The sequence below is a fragment of the Microplitis mediator genome, chromosome 6 (genome assembly GCF_029852145.1).
Source record: "Microplitis mediator isolate UGA2020A chromosome 6, iyMicMedi2.1, whole genome shotgun sequence".
NCBI lineage: Eukaryota > Metazoa > Arthropoda > Insecta > Hymenoptera > Braconidae > Microplitis > Microplitis mediator.
In genome coordinates, this window is record NC_079974.1 from 15,248,924 (window position 1) to 15,270,253 (window position 21,330).

At 27.1% G+C, this 21,330-nt stretch overlaps 1 protein-coding gene and 1 long non-coding RNA gene across 2 annotated transcripts; both read right to left on the reverse strand.

The window, feature by feature from the left end:
• Positions 1-1,956: 1,956 nt before the first annotated feature.
• On the reverse strand, positions 1,957-20,440 carry LOC130669298 (uncharacterized). Its single transcript, XR_008990148.1, has 2 exons — positions 20,214-20,440; positions 1,957-3,268 (listed from the first exon to the last, which is right to left on the reverse strand). It is a non-coding gene; the product is annotated as an uncharacterized LOC130669298 (long non-coding RNA).
• Positions 15,413-19,026, reverse strand: LOC130669297 (transcription factor Jun). Its single transcript, XM_057472102.1, has 2 exons — positions 18,568-19,026; positions 15,413-18,436 (listed from the first exon to the last, which is right to left on the reverse strand). Exon 2 carries the CDS (start codon positions 18,244-18,246, stop codon positions 17,443-17,445), a length of 804 nt encoding a protein of 267 aa, XP_057328085.1. The 5' UTR covers positions 18,247-18,436; positions 18,568-19,026; the 3' UTR covers positions 15,413-17,442.
• Positions 20,441-21,330: the final 890 nt, after the last annotated feature.

The window sequence follows — 21,330 nt, forward strand, 5'->3', positions numbered from 1 at the left end:
GTCATTAAAATAATATAATATTATATATAATTTTTTTTCTGCATACATATTTATTAAATCTTTAATTCTTTGTTATTATTCTTTGTTGAGCTGACAATGCACCAATACCATGAGTGCGGGTATCATTGGCGCGTGTTAACTACGCAGCAAGTTAATCTCAGTGATAAGAAAATCTAGAGTGAGCATAATAGCAAAGAAAGGAACAAAAAGAATTAAAATTTAAAAATACAAGTAATGAAAGAATAAAAAGAGATAAAGGAAAAAAGTTTATGAAACTTAGTATGTATTTTAAACAAAGAGATCTTAACACGTGGTAGCTGGTTAGGTCAACTGCAAGTAAAACATTTAAATAAAGGGAGAAGAGTGATGAGAAAAGCGTTGAGATAAAAAGAGTATAAATTAACAGGAGTATAAGCGTGCGTGAAATACGTCGGGTAATCCCGGATGGTGCTTAAATTCTTATTCTTTTTTTTTCACCCTCTCTTTCTGCATTCTTCTTTTTTTAATACATATGTGTAGTATGTGATACTATATCCCAAAAGTTATCGGATTGAGAGAGACACTCGGTACAGGAAATAATTTATGTGTATTGTCGTAATGCCATTAATATGTGTGAGCTAGCGCAGGCGCGTGCAATAAAATATTTAAATATTCCTTTTTAATTCTATAAGTTTCGTTGAGTTGCTTTAAAGCTTCTTATTAATTTCATTTGATAATAAAAGAATTGTTGAAGGTTTTAAAATCTAAGTATAAAAATCAATTTATTAGAAAAAAATCTGAAAAAAAAGTATTCACTTTCCAATAAATTTTTCGGTAATCTCGGTCGTATAATATCAGCTTACAATTTCGTAGAGAACCTGCTTAAGAGTGAGCTGGTGAATTTTATTACCATAATTAGGCCCTTAGTTCGCTGTAAGAAAAAAATTTCAGACTTAAGTCTGAAAAAAAATTTTCGGACGAATTTTTCTAAAAATTTCGACTTTTGACCCATGAAATTTTATAGAAAATTGCAAATATATGACTGGAAAAATCTTTTAGATTGTAAAAAAAATAGTAAATAGAAAAAATTATTTGGTTTCCTATTTCGTAAAAAATTTCAAAAATACTAGCGAACTTTTGAAATTTAAATTAAGCGCTCTACTTTCAAGAGATTTTTTTTTATGCGCTAAATCATTTTGAAAAAAAGATATTATATAGCCTAGTATATATATATAAATTTAATAATTTCATATTAAATAAATTTTTTTTGTGGTAAAAATAAATATAGTGCGCAATTAAACGCTCAGAGTGTACGCAGTAATAAAACTGGGTAAAATGTGAGAAGTGTGTAGTAAGACAAAATGAGAATTAAATATATATATAGATATATATTGTATGTAATATGTAGAGTAGTGAGCCAGATGTTTAGCTGAGACAACAAGACAGACATTTCTCCTGTTAATTTTATTTTCTCTATCTTGCACACGTGTGGTGAATAAATGACACTCTACAATATATGTTATTATTAATATGGAGTATATAGAATATATGGCATATGTATGTTATTGTATAGAACAGAGAATGCCGAGTGTGAGTTTTGACTCGGCTTTAAAATGAGAAGTTAAAAAAAAAAAAGTTTTTTACTGAGGTAGAGATGATTAATATAATGCTGCAAAGCTCTTTCGAATAGTTGGGGAGAGATAAAATAAGTTTTGGCTTTAGTGAAAAAATAAAAATTAGGGGACAAGGTGGTCGTTACAATACTGTTGAAACTAAGAAGCGGTTTTTGCTTGTATTTTACTGTTATTATTTTTATTGAGATTACGATTAAAGATAAACTTGGGAAAAGTTATATTTGAGATCTCCGTCACAGCTTTACTTCTCATTTGTGGGAAAGATAATAATAATTGCGACAACGAGAGTCAGGAATGATATATTAAGACAAAAGGGAGTAAGGACAATGAACTTGCGTTTATATTACGCCGCAAATTTTTATTATTATTATTTTATTACTCGGATTATAACATCATTTACAAGTTTTAATATCAAAAGTAATTAATCAACAAATATTAATTACTTTAATTTTAACGTTTAGTGATCAAACTGACTCATAACTCTCCTTATTAGTTGTCAAATTTATTTTAGCTTTTAAAAATTAAATCAATCTTGAAATACAGATCAAAATATTTTTTATTACCTCCTCTGGGCTCATAAATTTTTTTTTTTTTAATTAACCGACATTCATAATTTTTTAAAGAGTTTTTTTTTTTTTTCAAAAACTGAAATTTCCAGTCTCATAGCTTTTTTTTACAAATTAAATAATTCAAAATCTATTGTAAAAAATATTACAAGAATCCGTCGATCATAAGCTTTAATTTGATACCCAATTTTAGTAAAAAAAAAAAAAATTTCACTTGAAATAAATTCCAACACAACCCGGGCCAAAAAAAAAGAATTTAAATTATATTTTTTTTTTCTAAATCGAAATTAAGTAGGTCAAGTTTTTTTGACCCGCGCAATTAGAAAACAATTTCTTTAAAATTTGAGATTCCCCAGCTTTGAAAAATAATTTATTAAACTTTCAATGCCAAACTTCATAATCGGGAGATTCTAAAAAATAAATCAAAAGTAAAAAATGACCGCGCGATTTTACAATCTACTATGGAGCCACAAAAAAAAATATTTAACTGAAGTATATTATTGAGTAAGGTACTATGGCTATTATGAATTTGATAATGAAACGGGGCCGAGAACGAGGAAGTAGCAAAGATCTCAAGTGGTTTCGCATCTCCTTTATTTTTTTCATTTATAAATTTTTTTTATCTTCAACACCGTGCATTCCATGCGTGCCAGAATCCCGTGAGGAATAGGGTCTAGCTGACCTTGTTTTTATACTCCCTCTACTCGGCTGGTTTTAAAAATTAAACTCTCTTTCCGAATCAATTTTCAAATCAATATAATTTAATTACATCTCTATTATCACTTCCATCCTTTCATCCACCGATCAAATATTTAATCCACGAGAAAATTTCACCTTCACTACCAGTCTAAGTAATCAACATTACAGTTCACCATAAAATAATTACTGTTATTACATTTTTTAAATTTTAACAATTAAAGAAATTAGTAACGAGCAATTAAAAAAATTTTCAAAACGTAAAAATAGGGAATAATAAATAATTGTAATGATTTAAAAAATTATTTTGGCCTTCAAACTTGAGTCTTAAGTTTCCCGTCGACCATGACAGCCATTTTTGTTTTCAATATCTCAGTGGCTTACTCAGCGATCCTAAACAAAGAAGAAATAAAACAAGTTGAGTTAACTTTAGTTAAGTATTTTTATGCCTGTATAGTTAACACACAAAATTAAGTTTACTGTGGTAATATTACGTAGTATTTGTATGGCAGTAGAATGTAATAAGAAGAAATAATAGAGTCTCGATAACTAAACAAGTTAAAGATTATTGTCGTCTTTATTTCACTTTCTCAAGCTAAATGCGTATTACACTTACATACAATACATTTATATATACAAACTTTAGTTTACTGCAATATATATGTATACAAATACATAGTATAGGTATTTTGCTTCAATAAGCACGCACGCAAGTTTTTATCTAATGTAAACTTAGTCGTTCCTTTTGTCGCTATCGATTCCATTTCGCTTTCACAGTTATATTATATACTCACTTACATTTACTTGGTCATAAACCCAAGACGTTAAAATTTTAAATCTTTTATTTAACGTTCTTAGATAGAATTAGCCAGATAATTAAACCAGCTCAAGCGAAACAATTATACATATACTTTTATTTACATTTAACAATAGCTGTCCGGAATATTTGTTCCCAAAAATTTAACCCGGTTCCTGAGTCAAAAAATAACTTGATTTTGGAGTAATTTTGAAAAATTGAAAGTAAAGCAAGTCTAGCAAGACAAACCCTCTAAAAATGAATTAGTGAAATTCACTGCGAATCAGTGGTTAGCGAATCACTATTTCTACAGCTATAAGTATATTACTAATTCAACCAGTGATGTACTTTTAGTTGGTTCCCAGTGAATATTCACTAATTTGAAGTGAATTTCACTGATTCATTTTTAGAGAGAAGGCTAGCCAAGTTTAAGTTCTTTTTTTTAATAAGGTAAAAATTTTTACTACTAGAAGCCGAGTACCCGATCAGGGAACTGGTATCTAATTACTCCATATTTTTGTATAGATATATTTATTAAAATTTAGTAAATAGATATACAAATACATCAGTGATCGGGTACTATAGTTATCTGATCGGGTACTAAGTCTCTTACCTTAAATGAAAAACATATTTTAAGATATCGTGTTACTAATTCTAAAAGGACTTATATTTTTATATGCCCTTTTGGCTTTAGGAAACTCTACAGTCAAAAAGGCGTATAATTTTATTTTTCATTGCCAATCGTTTTGTAGACTTAATTTATAACTGTAAATTGAAAAAAAAATTTTGAAAGCCAAAAGGGCATATAGCTTAAATTATATGTCCTTTGGCTTTCAAAAAAACTTTTTTTTCGATGTTCAGCTTTTGAATAAGTCTACAAAACGATTGGCAATGAAAAATAAAATTATACGTCCTTTTGGTTTTAAACTTATAGTGACTAAAGCCAAAAGGCCGTACAAAAATATAAGTCCTTTTGGAATTAGTGACGCGAATATGAAAACACATATTCGGTTGTGACTTGCTTTTGACTAAGTTGTCTTACTAATCGTAAGTACTAATAGTACTGTTTTACGCCAACTTAGTCAAATTAAAGTAACTTTGTCTTGGATTTTACTTAGTCGACTTAAATTTTTACTCTCTAAACTTGAAGTTAAATTTTCACTGATTTTCCCAGTGATCAACTAATTCACCAAATACAAGTGAATTTTACGCATAAATAGTGAAAATTTTACTTTTTACACAGTAGATTTAAAACATTACTTTATAATAAATACCCGTGCAAAAAAAAATTTGCTTCATTATGAATTTGATAATCAATAACTGTCAAGTTATAATTTCTAACAAGTATAGCTATAAAATTAGAAAAATATATTATAAATGTAGATTAGTTTAATAAATTCAATTTAATAATGCAGAGTAAAATATATTTTTTAGTTTATTTATTTTTCAACTCATTCAATAAACAAAATTTTTTTTGTGATAGCACAAACAACAAACTGTTAACAATAAATATAGATTTTTTAGAGTAAATTGTAATTTTATACTGTTAAATTTAATCAAATTAGTAATAAATGTCATTTAAGTTAAATAAAATAGTTCTTTATTTTTTTTTTAAGATTTCAGGTGTAAGAACAAAAAATACAATTATGAAATAAAACACATTTATCTTATAATTAATTCAATATGAATCTAGTACTGCATTGATAATAATTATTATCAAATTCATCATGAATTACTCCTCTTCGTTGTCTTAATTTTTTTCGATTAAAAAATTTGGAATCTTCTTCAAAGCTAGGAATATACCATTTGTATAATGTACTTATCACTTGTTTAAAGCAAAAGGTAATTTTGTACAAATTGCCCATTAAATTATTAGATTTCAGCTGTTGGTTACCTGTTAGATTCAGCTGTAGTAGAAAATTAGAGGATTTTTATAGCTAATTCATTATCAAAGTCATATTTGTTTCAAAATCTGAATTTGATTATCAAATTCATAATGAAATTCATAATGAAGCAAATTTTTTTTTGCACGGGTAATTATCATTAGAACTATTTACTACTAATAACTACAGTGAATTTCAATGTTTTCATAAGTGCATCATTTCACTGGGTAAATGAGTGTATATGCATTAATTCCAAGTGGTCGACTTTTAGCTGTGGCAAATAGTGAATATACACTGTGAATTAGTGATAATTCACTATTTCAGGTTTAGAGAGTAAGTTAAAAAAATAAAATCTAAGTCAAACTTGACTTGAATTTAACTTAGTCGACTTAAATTTTTAAGTTAAAAAAGTTATATTGAAGTTAAAAAAAGTAAGTAAGTGTAGCCAAAATCAAGTTATTTTTTTGACCTGGTTTGTTTCATGATCACTGATTGGTGGGTTTTAATTTTTATTTGTAGCAAAAAGTAACGAAGAATCAGTGAACTCGGTATTTTTTACAGTTGGTAAAACTGCTAGTGTGTAAATCAAAAAATTACTGGCCATTGGAGTAGAACGAAAAAAAAAAAAAACAAAAAACCGCGGGAATTCAATTGGCAATAGTCCACGCGGTTCGTGGGATTAGATTGGACTATTGCCAGTTAAAAATAAAGTAATATTTTATCGGTATAAATCGTTTGTATATAAGTATCTAGTAATTATAAATTTATTTTTTTTTTTTAGCAATGAAATAATAGAAAATTTATTTAAAATATATGCATACATTGGCATGTACACTGTGCAGTTTAATGAAAAACTATTTGCATCCGAATTACTTTTTTATTTCAAACCACGTGGCTTTGCTCTGTCGGCTTTTATTATATACAAGACGATTACTACGTTAATAAAAAAAATATAAAAAAACAATTGCCGAGATATTTGCATGAAACTGCAACAATAATGCTTGCAACGACAATAGTGTCTGGTATTACGAAACAAATGTACAAGAAGGACACACTGGGATCTGAGATCTTGGATCAATAATTTAAATTATATACAATTATTTTAGCGATTCACATTTTCTCATCTTACTTTTTTTCTTTTTTATTTAATTCCGCGGATTAGTTGCTTTAAATTAAACAAATATTCTATACCTACGCATTTATATTTGCTATATTTAAACTTAAATGATAGCCAGCAGTATCTAAATATTTCTCAGATATCTATATGTTCATTTTCTGGATATCGAAATCAGTCATAAATAATATCGCCTCGTTATCTTTGATTTATTAACGATAACCAAAGAAAATAAAATCCTTGAATATTTATTTATTATTATTTGTTTTTACTTAAAGTAAATAAATATTTAAATCTGTAAACAATTTTTTGTTCCAACCTTTATCTATATATATTTATAAAAATCGTTCCATTAAATATTTATTTAAAAGTTTCTAAATAAAAATTTTTTTAACAATAATTTAATCATAAAGCACCGTAGTAAAATGTTAATTTTCTTTGTCTTGTAAACAACACACACACACACACACACACACACACACACACACACACAACTTCCTCTTAATTATTATTGTATTCTTTCCTTATTGCCATCACCGCCATATCAACCGACCGCCGATCAGTCTTTGTGTTATAACATATATATGCATTCCATTGGATCCAATCCGTCGCGCAGCCGCGACTTAACTTTTATTTTATTTAATTTTTTTTTCATTTGTATTTATACCTCATTTTTATAAGTATCTGAATATAATATATAGATATAGTATGTATGTATGTAGAGGTTTTTTGCCCATGTATTATATTATACCGCATAGAACATATAACAATATATAAAAAAAATATATAAGACTAGTTCAAGCGTAGCACGTACGCGACAACTTGTAGACTTTATCTACATGACAAAGCCGCCCGCTTGTCTTTCTTAGCATTAACATTACATATTATACACATACATTTGTTTATTGGTGGCTCTTTGGCCTACATAGTTCCAACAATCGACACCCTGTCATAAATTTATGGATATACCTCGTAAAAAACTTTCAAATCATTAATACGCTGATTTCAATATTTTAAATACAATAAAGCCACTTATTTAATACGCTTTTACTTTGAAAAAGTGTATTATTGTTTTGAAAATCAAAAGTTTGCATTTTAAATGCCTCTTGAAATTTAAATGTTTATTATATTAGTGTTGAAAATATACAGTATATAGACCAGCCATTTTTTAAATTTTTAATTTCTCACGACTTGTAAGTTTGATTTCGTATTAGAAAATTATTTTCATCAAATAACTCAACAAATTTCCGAAGTCTTCGGGAAATACCCCGAAAAATTTATAAATTTATGAAACACTTGGAAAAAATGTAGAGTATGCCAAAAAATTTTCGCAAAACATTTCTGAAAATTCTAAAATTATCCGAAAAAACCCAGAAAAATTTCGACGCTGCTGAAACACTCGGGAAAATTGCAGAACATTGGAAAATTTTTTAATTATCTAGAAAAATTGTAGAATATTCCGAAAAATTTCAGACCACTTCTGAAAATTCTAAAATTATCTGAAAAAACCCAGAAAAATTTCGAAACTGCTAAAACACTCGGAAAAATTGTAGAATATTTTGGAAAATTACAGAACACTTTGCAAAATTATAAAACTGTCTAAACAAATTTTAAACATTTTCAATGCTTTTGAAAAACTGTAGAAAATTTGAGAATACGCTGAAAAATTTCAGTATTTTCTATAGATTACTTGAAAAAATTATAAAAATATCTGACGATTCAGAAAATTTTTGAATCTTCTTACTCTCAAAAATTCTAGGAGACTTCAAAACTATTTAAATAATTAATTTAATTAAATTACAAATTTAATCTTAATAAAACATCCAAAACTTAGCTCAAGTCAATTAGTAAAATTACTAAGGGTTAAAATATATTTCACTCTTTTTTTACACCACTTTTTTCCGCTCTTTATTTTCCATCCCATATAATTACTGTGAGAAATATTACGATTAATTATACATTCAAGTTTATCACTGCTGACATTAGTTTGCTCTCCGTTATTATTACATTTAACCCGAGAAAAAGCTGCTGCGTATTACGTTATTAGTAAAAATAATAAGATAATAAAAAATACCTTAAAGATGATGAGTGTTAAATAAAAAATATATAAAATATAAATAAAATGTGTATACATATATACTTATAAACTGTTTATAATACTTTTTTACACTAGTTAAATGTCCTCGGTTTTTTTCCCTTTTATGGACGAGCACATCTGCTAATGGACATATATACATACATATATATATTCAGCATATATATATATATATATATATATATATATATATATATATATATATATATATATATATTTATACATATATTTGTAGAGATCTAGGCTGACCTTCAACACTGATGATAGATTGACCTTCGTATTCGTGGATTCACTTTAAGTACACCCACAAATTTTGTAATAATTTCTTCTTTTTTTTTTAAACAATTCTATTTTTAAACTACACATTTAATGACTTTACTTTTATATAATTTTTTTCATCGTTATTATTATTTTAAAACGTGTAAATAGCAATTATTGTTGCTTAGAATAATTCACGAAGATGTTAATCTCAAGGATAAAAAATTTATTTAACGAGGTAGATATTCACTTATATCTTGTTTTCTTCATTACATATATATATATATATATATATATATATATATATATATATACTGTACATGTACAATAAAATATAGATACCGGACTTGTGCCCTCGATGAATCGAGACTCTTTCAGCATTACATAATAATGTCTGAGGTCCGAGTTGTTCCTCATCTCCATCGTAAATGTTTTACGTTATAATATATAACATATATATGAATATTTAAAAAATAAAAGTAAACAAAATTTTTTTATTGAATTGCGTAAATAATCTTGCAACTATTTATAAAAAAAATTTATTGTCTAGATGGAATCCAATGTTCATGGCCAGTAAACAATGATATGTTTATAATGCAATATTTTTTTATAAATTTTTAACAAGGTCATATGTATTATATTATTTATCATTTTATTAATTATTTAAGTGATAATTAATTTATTTATTTATGATAAATAAAAATATGTATATTATTTATTAAACTTAAAATTATATGGAAAATCTAAAAATAACTTTCAGGGCTCGTGTGCTTGTTGCGAAATTATTGTCGACCGTTGCGAATGAGAATCGTGGTTCTTGTATGATATATATATATATATATATATATATATATATATATAGTTTGTTCTTTCTCTCCCTCGCATTTAGTGTTTTTAATTTATTCGCGTGTGGCATATGGCTACAGCCAACCGAATGGAACAAGTTTGGGACTCTCTTCTTGTCCATGAACGTTACGACCTACGCCTCGACCCAGAGGCCTCGGATTTTTTTAAAACCAACTGAGTAAAGGCTCTATAAAGAACTTAAACCCATTGGCTTTATAATTTATTGTTAAATAAATTATTTAAAAATATTTTATTTTATTTACTACTAATTTTTTCACCAACTCGTTTGCAATTATCATTTTTTAATGCAAGACAATAATTTTTAAATTCCTCAATAATTTACACAGTCGTTATTTTTAAAAACTACTTTATTATTTATACTACCAGTAATTTTCCTTAAACAAAACTTTTATCGCCCGACAATAAATAAATTATAATTCAAAATAAATATTACCACATAACGCTGATTTATTTATCAATTTGCTTTGTTATGAAATAAAATTATGAGAACTCGTTTTTTTTCAACATTCAAATGTGACCTCTTAATATTTTATTAACAAAAACAAAAAAAGTCATTTTTAAATTTTTAAATAAATTAATTTTTATAAAAAATAACATATTTATTAAAACTTTTATCTTAACTACAGACAACACAACACAATAAATATAAAGTAATTCGTGCAAGTTTATTGTACAATTGCATAAGAATTATCCATATAAGCAAATCCTTTTCATGGGGAGTAAATATCAAGACCAAATTGGTTGAATTTACACAACATTTAACTGACCTATACATTTTAAACCATCAGAAACTCTATCGTGTTATCCTTCTTATGTCCTCATGATTTTATTTTAAACTACTTAGTTTACATTAGTCTGTATAAATAAACAAATATATATATACATACATATAAAGATACATTCCATGAAAGCCAAGGTGACAGAGAGAGAGCATTTTATTTTTCTTACCTTTTCAGACTCTCATCTCTAGTCGTCCTCAACCCACCAGTTATCAAGGTTTAACTTGTCCACTTATATATATATATATATATATATATATATATATATATATATGAATGTATGTGTATGTATATGTATATTCGATTAAGTCTCCAATACAAACTCCAATCATATAATATCTATATAACATATCTATAACTATATATAAATGAAGAAACTCGTCTCGCCGGAAGCTAAATAATCTCGAGTTTCTCTACTTCGTTGAGATGAGATGCGAATCCTGAGATAGATTAACGATCTGTCTGGAGACTTGATAACATTTTATCAAACTTCCATTTCAATATCATACTCAATTTCTTTTTTTTTTTTTCTAATAGAACAAAAAGAATAAAATACACTGTGAAAAATTGGGAGTGAATTCGAAGACGATAGTAAAGTTAGCAGATATCTGACAATTTTTAAAACTTTGAAGTAATAAATTAAAATGTTTATAAAATGAAAATAAAAAAATACATTTTTAGACAATTCAAAATTCAGTACATGCATTTTCTTAAATTTTACTATTTTAATTATTTAATTTTGTTATATGTAATTAAAAAATTGTCGTATGTCTGCTAAATTTATACTCACATATAATTCGTAGTGATGACGGATTTTATTTAAATCCGCATTCACTCTGATTTGGATTTTTTATATTAAAATGAACTCCGGGTAGGAGTGAATTTCACTCCAAGGGGATTAAATAAATAAACATTCGCTCCAAATTTACTCTGCGTATACTCCGCTAACTTTTTACAGCGTACTAATATATAAAATAATTATATAAATATATATACAATGTCAAAGATAAAATATCATTTGCTGCGTTTATTAATTTACATCGTGGGAGAAATATATATTTTACTCTGACCTTGACACACCAGGGCTTTTTTTTTAATACGTGGGAAAGAAGCTTGTTACACATGACAAGTTAATGAGATTATAATAATAATAATAATAATAATAATAATAATAATAATAATAATAATTTTAATTATGTTTATGTTTATTAATTTACAATAATATTTATTTGTTATTAAATTGATTAATATATTTTACGATTTAATTCATAAAATCATAGGCGTAATAGGGATGTGATTTTTAACGAGTTTGTGTTAAAGTTTAAAAATAAAATTAAATTTTAATTAAAATAATTTTTTTTTATTGCAAAAGAAAATAATATAGGCATAGATATTTTTTTTTTCTACGTCTTGTAATTGCAAGTAATAAATAAGAAATATGTAAGTGCAACGACAAATATATTTAAAGTTAAACACTTAAGTCAAAATAAAATACCGATATCGGTTTAAAGTCTTTAGTCTTTACTTGAGACGTTAAATAAACAACGATACGAATTCTTAGAGTTTATGGCACTAGAACAAGTACAGTAATGGGATAAGAACAAGAGGGAGAAGGAAAAAGCGGGGGTAGGAGGGAAATAAAGAGGGATATGGGTAACGGAGAAGTGTAACGCGGTTCTTAGAATTCTGGGGTTGATAAGAAATGTTGAGTGCCCTTCGAATATATATGTTATACATATGACAACTATCACTTTATGACATATATATTTATACTGATAATTAATGTATACAAATAATAATAATCATCATAATTATTAAAATTTTTTAATTGTGTGATTAATGAAATAAAGAAAATAAAATTTTTTTCATTTTTGTAATTAAATTTATTAAAAAATTTAATTAAATGTAGGATTTAAATTTGTGTATACATGTATAAATATATAATTATAAGTAATTAAGAAATAAAGGAAGGAAGAGACGAACCCAATATTAATATGTCAGAATGTCAAATGATATCTTTATAGTTAGATCTAGGACTGGGGCAATTGGTAGCAACCATCACTGATATAATTGTCCTCATTCCCGTCACTGCGTTCATCGAATATTATTAAATATATAAAAAAAAAAAATTTAATATTATAAATTTATTTTATGACATATTTATTTTGTTAAAACCATTTTCAAGTGGAGGAAAAAATTTGATAGTTGTAAAAAGTGAATTAAATTTGGCAATTTGATATTTTTATGGTTAAAAAACTTTTATTGGAACAAAAAAAAAAATTATGCTGTAATAGCTAATAAATGATTTCGTTTTAATAGTTCATGTGAAACGGCGTCCAATGACTGACATAATTAGATAAAAATTCAATTAGTTTGATAATAAAGTAATTTTTAAAAATTTATTGGCCATGAAAAAATGATTGATTTAAAGTAAAAATATGAGCTCTAAATTTTGTGATTTTATTTAAATACTAATATATTTTTTTTTAATTGAAAAATTATTAATTTAAAAAATAATTGAAAATTTTTTCAATACAAACAAAAATATAAATGAAAATTCTAAGAAATATTTGTACTGTCAAAAGTAATTTATGTTGAATATATCTAGATATTTTGAATTGAGATAATAAAAAAAATAATTGAAATGGATTTTCTTTAACCCTTCGTTGCTCGCGCTATACGGCGATTCCCCGCACAACAGTACTCAACCTAATAGAGTTGGCGTGAATACGAGTGAGACACTAGAGAAAGCGCGTGTAATGGAAGTTTAAATAAAAAAAATTATCTGACTGAGGAAAACAAAATTTATGTGTAGAAAAAAAAAGGTCAACGTTGCCAGATTTAAAATGCATAGAAAATAAACTCAGTGTAAAAAAATTTTTACAATAAATATTTTGAATACGAGAAAAAAAAAATAAAATAAAATGAACCGTAAAATTCGTAACTACAAAAATAGTTATTGAAATTAGAAACTACAATGTGGCTCAAAAAAATAATGTTTTGATTTTTGTCGTCACTCAATAGTTTATAGATTAGATAAAAAAATTTTTTGTCTCTCAAAATTAGTCTTATATCAAACCTTTAAAATTTCAAAAATATTTAAACTTGAACTTTTGAAAAACGACATTAAAAATAATAATGATAATGATTAATATAATAATTAATATTTCATTTCTATTATTAACTTTTTTGGTTCTCACTGTAGATTTCTCCTGTCATGAACTTTTCTCGATTGAGTCAATTAGTTAATTGCAATAATTAAGAAGAAGGGTTTGTCTGAGTTTAAATCATCACTGGAATTTATTTTCGTCTACTCCCATGTTTTTTATTACTATACTCACTTGATACTTTAATAAAATGAAGTAAAAAAAACGAAAAAAATTAACTTCCAACTACTCAGACAAAATAATACTTTTACTAATAAAAATTTCTTGATTAAACAATTCCATGATAATTACCCATAACATTCATTTTACCTCAGTAAACACACTGTAAAAAGAGCGGTGTTAAAATAAAATAAGACCGGTGTAGGCGGTGTTAAAATACCAGTGTTAAATCGGTGTAACAAAAAATCCACGTATAGAAGTTAGAAATAAAAAAGTATTACATATAAAAAAGTAAAAAAATTTAATGAATATTATCTGGAAGAAATTTCAATTTTACTATGTACTTATTTAAATAATTATATATGTTATACGTAATTTATTTATAATATAAATTACACAGTTTTACGCCCACCATTTTCAATCACCAATAATTTAATTAATTGATAAAAATTCTGTTTAACTTTTGTGATCGAGTAAGTAAAAATATTCACAAAGTAAAATATTTAACACCGAAAAATTTTTTTAACACCGGTAAAGAATATTTACCCCGGCACCTGTTTTATTTTAACACCGCTTTCGGTGTTGAAATTTAACACCGAAAATTTTAACACCTACACCGTCTGGACTTACCCCATTTTTTTTACAGTTTATACTTAAATCCAAGTGTATAGAGGGAATGAAAATAAAGAAAAAATTTTTTTTTTTAATATAATATGAATTTTATTTTTATCATGTTTCAAAAATAAAATTATTCGTAAAAAAAGTTCATCTTCATTTATCGATATATAACATATTTCTTGTGTAATATTTATAATATTTATAGTATTACATAATAATAATAATAATTACTATCAATAATAATTAATTAATTAATTAATTACTCAATTACATTATATTATTATTAAAATAATAATAAAGTAATATTTACTCTTATTATTAATAATGTTAAGCAACTATAGTGACGGTATCTTTAAATAGTTAAATTATTTAACTACTACTAAATTCACTGTTTAATTAACAGAAATAGTCTATGGGGTTGGTTCAATTCATTACTTTTTATCTTATATTATTTAATTAATATACATATATGTATATATATTATATATCTTATACACTAAATCACAAGTGGCTTTCTTTAAATTTACTTTCATACGTTTGTGCAACAGACGTTTCTCACAAGCGCTCGCTTCGTGTTGTTAATATCATTATCGGTTTCTCTCTTCTATTCTCCATATACAAAACACACACACACGCACTCTTATAAATTAAACATTATTTAATTATTATTACAATTACTCTGTTATTTGTTTATCATTTCAATTTTTAAATTACTCAAAAATACAAGATTTTTATTTCATATTTTCTTTTTACTTTCCATCTTTATTTTTAAAACGTACAAATAAAGGCACGCAGTATGGACTGAATTGCATTTAATAGTGCATTGCATTAAAAGAATTTAATTCCTCATTTTTTATGCTGCAAACGCACAGTTTTTATTTTTTTTTTAAATTTGTTTTTTTTTTTTTCTATTACAAAAAAAAAGTTTAACTAAATTGCACAAGAAACACAAATATTGCAACGATTCTTTTGATTTCCATATTTATAGTAACAAAAAAAATTTAATAATTTAAAAAAAATACTTTCAATAAACAAAAAAAATTATTAACCAACCAGTGTTTGAATTTACACACAAAAAAAATGCGGGTTCGTTAATCAAAACCGAAGGTTAAATACTCGTAACCTTATGACTATTTTTTATGCACTGTAGGCGTGAATGGTAACGCGTTAAATCCAAGACTTTTTTTATTTCAAAATATAACAGTTTGTTGAAAAAAGAAAAAAAAACAGTGTCAATATCAATATCGTAAATCTTTCAAAACTCAACATAATAATAATATTATATTATTAATAGCAATAATAATAATAATAAGTACAACGAAGGTCATTGTACTCTTATCCAGTAAATAATAACAGCCGTACATATATTAAATTACAAAGACCATTATGATTCGGATGATAATAAAAAAAAAACGTTTATGTATAGTCGATTCAAGTCTTGGACTAAATGCGGACCATTAACGTCTCCATTGTGTGTAATAATTAATCAGTTAATTAATTAATTAATCAATCAATTAATAATAATACTCATACAATAATAATAAACTAATAAAACAAAAAAAAATGAACCATTTTCATAATTTCTGCATATGGCTGTAGCATGAGAATTAAACAAGACTAGATGCGCGCGCAGATAATTTTGTAGTTAAAATTACTGAAATTGGTAATGACATCTAGTGGTAATAAAATTAAAACCATCTGTGTAATTGACGGTAAAAATTAATAAACTGTATCACTAATTAAAAAAAAAAATAATAATAATGAACATCGACGTTCTAATTAGCAAATTGTCTAACTTTATAATTCTGTGCAATTTTCAGATACTAATAGTCAGAAAAAATATTATTTGAGTGACCTAGACAAAAATATACATATACTAGATATGGAATTAATTTTGAGATAAAAAAAAATTTTTTGAATTACTTTTTTTTCGCATAAATGGAGGATTTTCTGAAATGGAGTAAGAAAATTTGCTAATTCGAACGCTGACATAATTTTGACTACAAAATCTGCGTGCATATAAACAAGAGTCCCCGTATTTTACAACTTACGTAACATCCAAACAAAATCATACACAGAAAAGAGAAAATAAAAAAAGTTCAACACGGAGACAACGCTCCCGAGAAACAATTCAATAAAACAAAATCAACGTTTTAATTTAATAAATAAATAAATGATAAACAAAATATATTTAAAAAATATATGTTCATACTGTAGATCAGATGTCTTTTTACTACATCATGTTCTCCAAAATGGCCACCGTCCCCTCTCGACTTCCATCATCGCACATTATTTTTTCCCTCTCCCTCTTTCTCAGCTAATATTTTTTATTCTCAATATATATTCCTTCTCTCTCGATCTTTTCAGCTCCTCCTACTAGAAAAAACGTCACAATCGCGTACGTGCAAGATAGCATGGACAGAGATAAATTCACTGGTTTCTTTTTATTACAATCTCTATATGTTATTATTTAAAGTAGATTAGTACTATTTTTTTATTTTTCGTAATATTCAGCATACCACTTAAAGGCACTTCCTTTTCACTCAGACATATTTAACTGACTAAAATCCACGTTAATCTTGCGTTTAAGATGACGTTAATTAGTGCGACTGGTGAATGTCTTGAGGTTTTAATTTATCAAGTAAAATTTTACGGTAAAAAATGATGTTGATTTACAGTTGATTTAAATTTAAATAAATTCAGTTGGTTAGAGCACTAACGTATGTCTTTGATAGCATCCAAAACCTCAAGCCAATGAGATTCTGTGTGTTAATAAGCTGATTTCTTCTTGATTTAATTATAATAATATAATACAGATATTCATTTAAATCTTAATATTGTACAGGTATACCGGCAATGTGACACCCAGAGTGCACGTGGTCCATCACCTGTTCTTTGAGACGGCACACGTGTTCCTTTAGTTTGTGTACGACGGTACTCAATTCCGTGTTTTCACCTTTGAGCAACTTGACCTTGTCCTCAAGCCTTGAAATTCTTTCTAATTTACGTCTTCGACACTTTGAAGCGGCGACACGATTGCGCTGCCGTTTTCTTTCTAATTTTATTTTTTCCTGACTCTCCATATCTATGGGTGACATTGGAGGCGAACTGCTGACACTCGGTACCGTTTGCGGCTCATCTTTTATCATTATCAAACTCTGAGACAGGGATTCCGTACTCTGGACACTACTGGGTGGTTCCAATGTCGTGTAAGTCGCGCCGTGAATACTTCCGGGTTCTTGAGAACTGTCGGAATGATGCAACTCATTAAGTGCATCAACAAAACCACGTGCGTACAATTCCTGGGCTTCGGTGACCGTTCGGGGAAAAAGAATTTGATTTGTTGGTGTTGGCATCGTCGTAACAAGACCGTCCTGTTGGGCGATTATTAATTTTTCTAATTCTGGGGAACCCAATTTCAACATATGAAGATCCGGTGAACTTAATACAGATGTACAATTATTAAGTACCGTTGGTAGTGGTCCAAGTCGTGGCCTTTTATTTTGTTGTTGTTGACGTTGTCCATTTAAATCTAACGTCAAATTACGTTTTAATTGTCCCAGATTATCACGATTTCCATTACCGTAAATCGGCTCCTCATAAAACGTCGGCTCCATCGTAAGACTGCGCACCATCGGAATTTTAAACTTTTATTTATTATTTAACCAAATGTTTTTTTTTTTTTTTTAACTTAAACAGTAAAACTTTTTTTAAGAAACAACTTCCGCTTTAACTCTTTTTATTCTCCAGCTTTTTAAAAATTTAACTCTTTCAAAACCAGCGAAAGGCCTCGCCTCGTTTAAACGTAGGCTGCTAATTCCCCGCCTATAAAAAAAAAAAATAGTTATCGTTAATTTAAAAATAATTTAGTAATTTTATAAAAATTTGATCTACAAGTTTGTTATAGATAATTATTTTCTAATCTATTACATAACAATTTGCAAAAAAAAAATTACCTGAGCAGGTTGTCAACCGCGAATCAAAAATTTATGTAACTCCACATTAATCCTTATTGTTATATTTGATATTTATATAAATGTCTGTACTAACAATATACTTTTTATACAATTACACTCTAGTAAATTCTATGATCTAGAGAAATCTTATTATTGGCTTATAATCATCCACGAGGTTTGTTGATAACACTCGTGTTAACAATGAGTCACTCAAAAAATTCACCGCTCCGAAAAAACACTTCACTTTTTCAAAAATAATAAATTATTTAAATTCCAGTTTATCATCGAGTGTTAAAAGACAAAAAATACCAGCGATAGTGATATTTATTGTAAACACACGCGTGTCATAAATCCGATGACGATAAAAATAACAAATAACAAACTTTGGATAAAACTTAAAACGTCGAACGCGAAGTTAACGGTGCGGTGTCTCGGCAACTTGTGAACACCCAAGTAAAACTACAGCCTTATATCTCGTGACTCACGTTATCTAAAAATAGAACTGACGTCAGGGTTCCGAGCTGTGATTGGCTGTTGGTGTCGTCAGTAAAGGGTTCCTATTGGCTGACGCGCGTGTCTTACCGAGAACCAGTAGAGTGGTAGTGAGAGGGCTATGGAGGGAGAATTTAAATGTCGGTGTCGGCAATGGATCGACACTGCTTAACTCTACTGTTCATTTCATACACAACTTCTCTCTCTTTCTCTTCCTCTCCTTTTTTTTTTGACTTGTTTTTATCTCACTTGCACTTACTAATTTATTTGTGTTTCTTATCTTTATTTTCTCTCACTCTCACTCTTATTCTTACGCTTTTATAAAATGTCTTAATATTAACATCTTTGTCTCTCTTTCTTCCTATATATATATATACATACATATTATTGTAAATCTTATTAGTTATTCTCTTACACTTGAGTTAAATCTTAGAATTTGTAAAAATTAATCTAAACATTAATTTTACACAGAAAAAAAGAATTTCTAGGCGCAAAAAATTTTTACTCGCCTCAAGAAAATGTTTAATTGCCCAAAAAATTTTTTGCATTAATGAATTGAAAATTGAAATTTTCTTGGGGCGAAAAAAAATTTTCTAGTCAAAAGAAAAAATTTTAGGGCGAGAAAAAATTTTCTTGAGTCAAGAAAATAAATTTTTGGGGCAAGTAAAAATTTCTAATGTCAAGAAATTTTTTCCAGTTCTAAGAAAATTTTTGTTTTTATTATAAGAAATCCTTATTACTGAGATTTTAATTTTATCATTATCTTTCTCATATTTATTTCAAATATATAAATATTTATGTAAATATATATGCGGATAAATGTATGTAATACTAAATTGCACTCTTTACCACGCATAATAACGTTAATGCAATGAATAATATGTTGCTGGCAAAAGGTGTGCGTTTTAAGTGATAAATTATAATATGATATTAACTATTAATTTATGATAAAAACTCTTAATAATCGTGTATAAATATGTAATTGTTTTGTTAATTATACACATATATTTTTTTTAATTATTAGATATTATAAAACAATTTTAACTAATATGTGAAATTGAGATAAGAATTTCAAAAAAAAAAAAAAAAAAAAAAAAATACAAGTTCTGGAAATGAATGGAATTCAAAAATCGTATGGATTTTTATTTACTTACATTAGGAAGGAGATAGAAAAGAATAGATTCATGTCTATAATATTCAATTTTTCGCTCACAGCAGGTAGTAAATTCAGTTGGTCAGTGTTATCGGGAACACCCGCGGTTTGACGGATTTATGACTCACTTTGGTTTAATTTCTAGGTATTCAAGTTTTTGCGAGTTCCGACTTGTCGGAGATATATTTACGATCGCTGGTATAGTTTTTCTATACTCTTTCTGTGTAGGAGATACGCTACTTTGTGATCTGGGGATAAAAGTTTTAGAATATAAAATTTTTAAAAGATATCTGTAATTGATTTTGTGTGATTTCATGTCGGAAACATTCTTATCGACTGTAGAGAAAAGCTGATGGTTAAAGCGAGAGTAATCTTATTAGCAATAAGTAATTTTTTTACGGTTGGTACAAATTTTTGAGAGGAAATTTGGTTTATATACGGGTGTTAATATAAATTTGATTTTTAAATAAATTAAAAGTTTATTTAAAAGGGGTCGGCTCTTTTTTCTTTATCACTCTGGAATGGATGAACGGCACTATCCTTGTTATACTTGCGCAGTAAATGGAAATTTTGTTCATGTTTTTTTCTTTTAAGGAGGGTCTGTACACTGTATAAAATTAACGGAGTTAACGTGGAGTGAATGCGGAGCAGATGACTGTTTTTTTATTTAATTCTCTCGGAGTGAAATTCACTCCAAAGGGAAGTTTGATTTAATATCGAAACTCCAGTTCAAAGTAAAATTCACTCTTATAAAGAGTTATTTTAATATTCAAACTCCGAATCGGAGTGAAAGCGGACTTACATGAAATCCAGTTCACTCAAAAATTACTTCGCTGAAAAAACAAACTCCACATTTACTCCGATTTTCTCTCAATCTTCGGGACTCCGGAATAAAGACGGAGTGAATTTGGATTTAAATATAATCCATAATCACTCTAAATTCACTTCCGCTTTTTTATAGTGTAGTAATTTTTATCCAAACTTTTCTCTCAAACAAAACCTCTAAATGCAAAATTAAAAATAAGTCTCGATGCTTTGACCTATAATTAAGTCTAGGTTTTTATTTCGCAAAAACTTTCTTTTGTGTAAGAGAAGAACCTGGACAAATTTTCCATTTA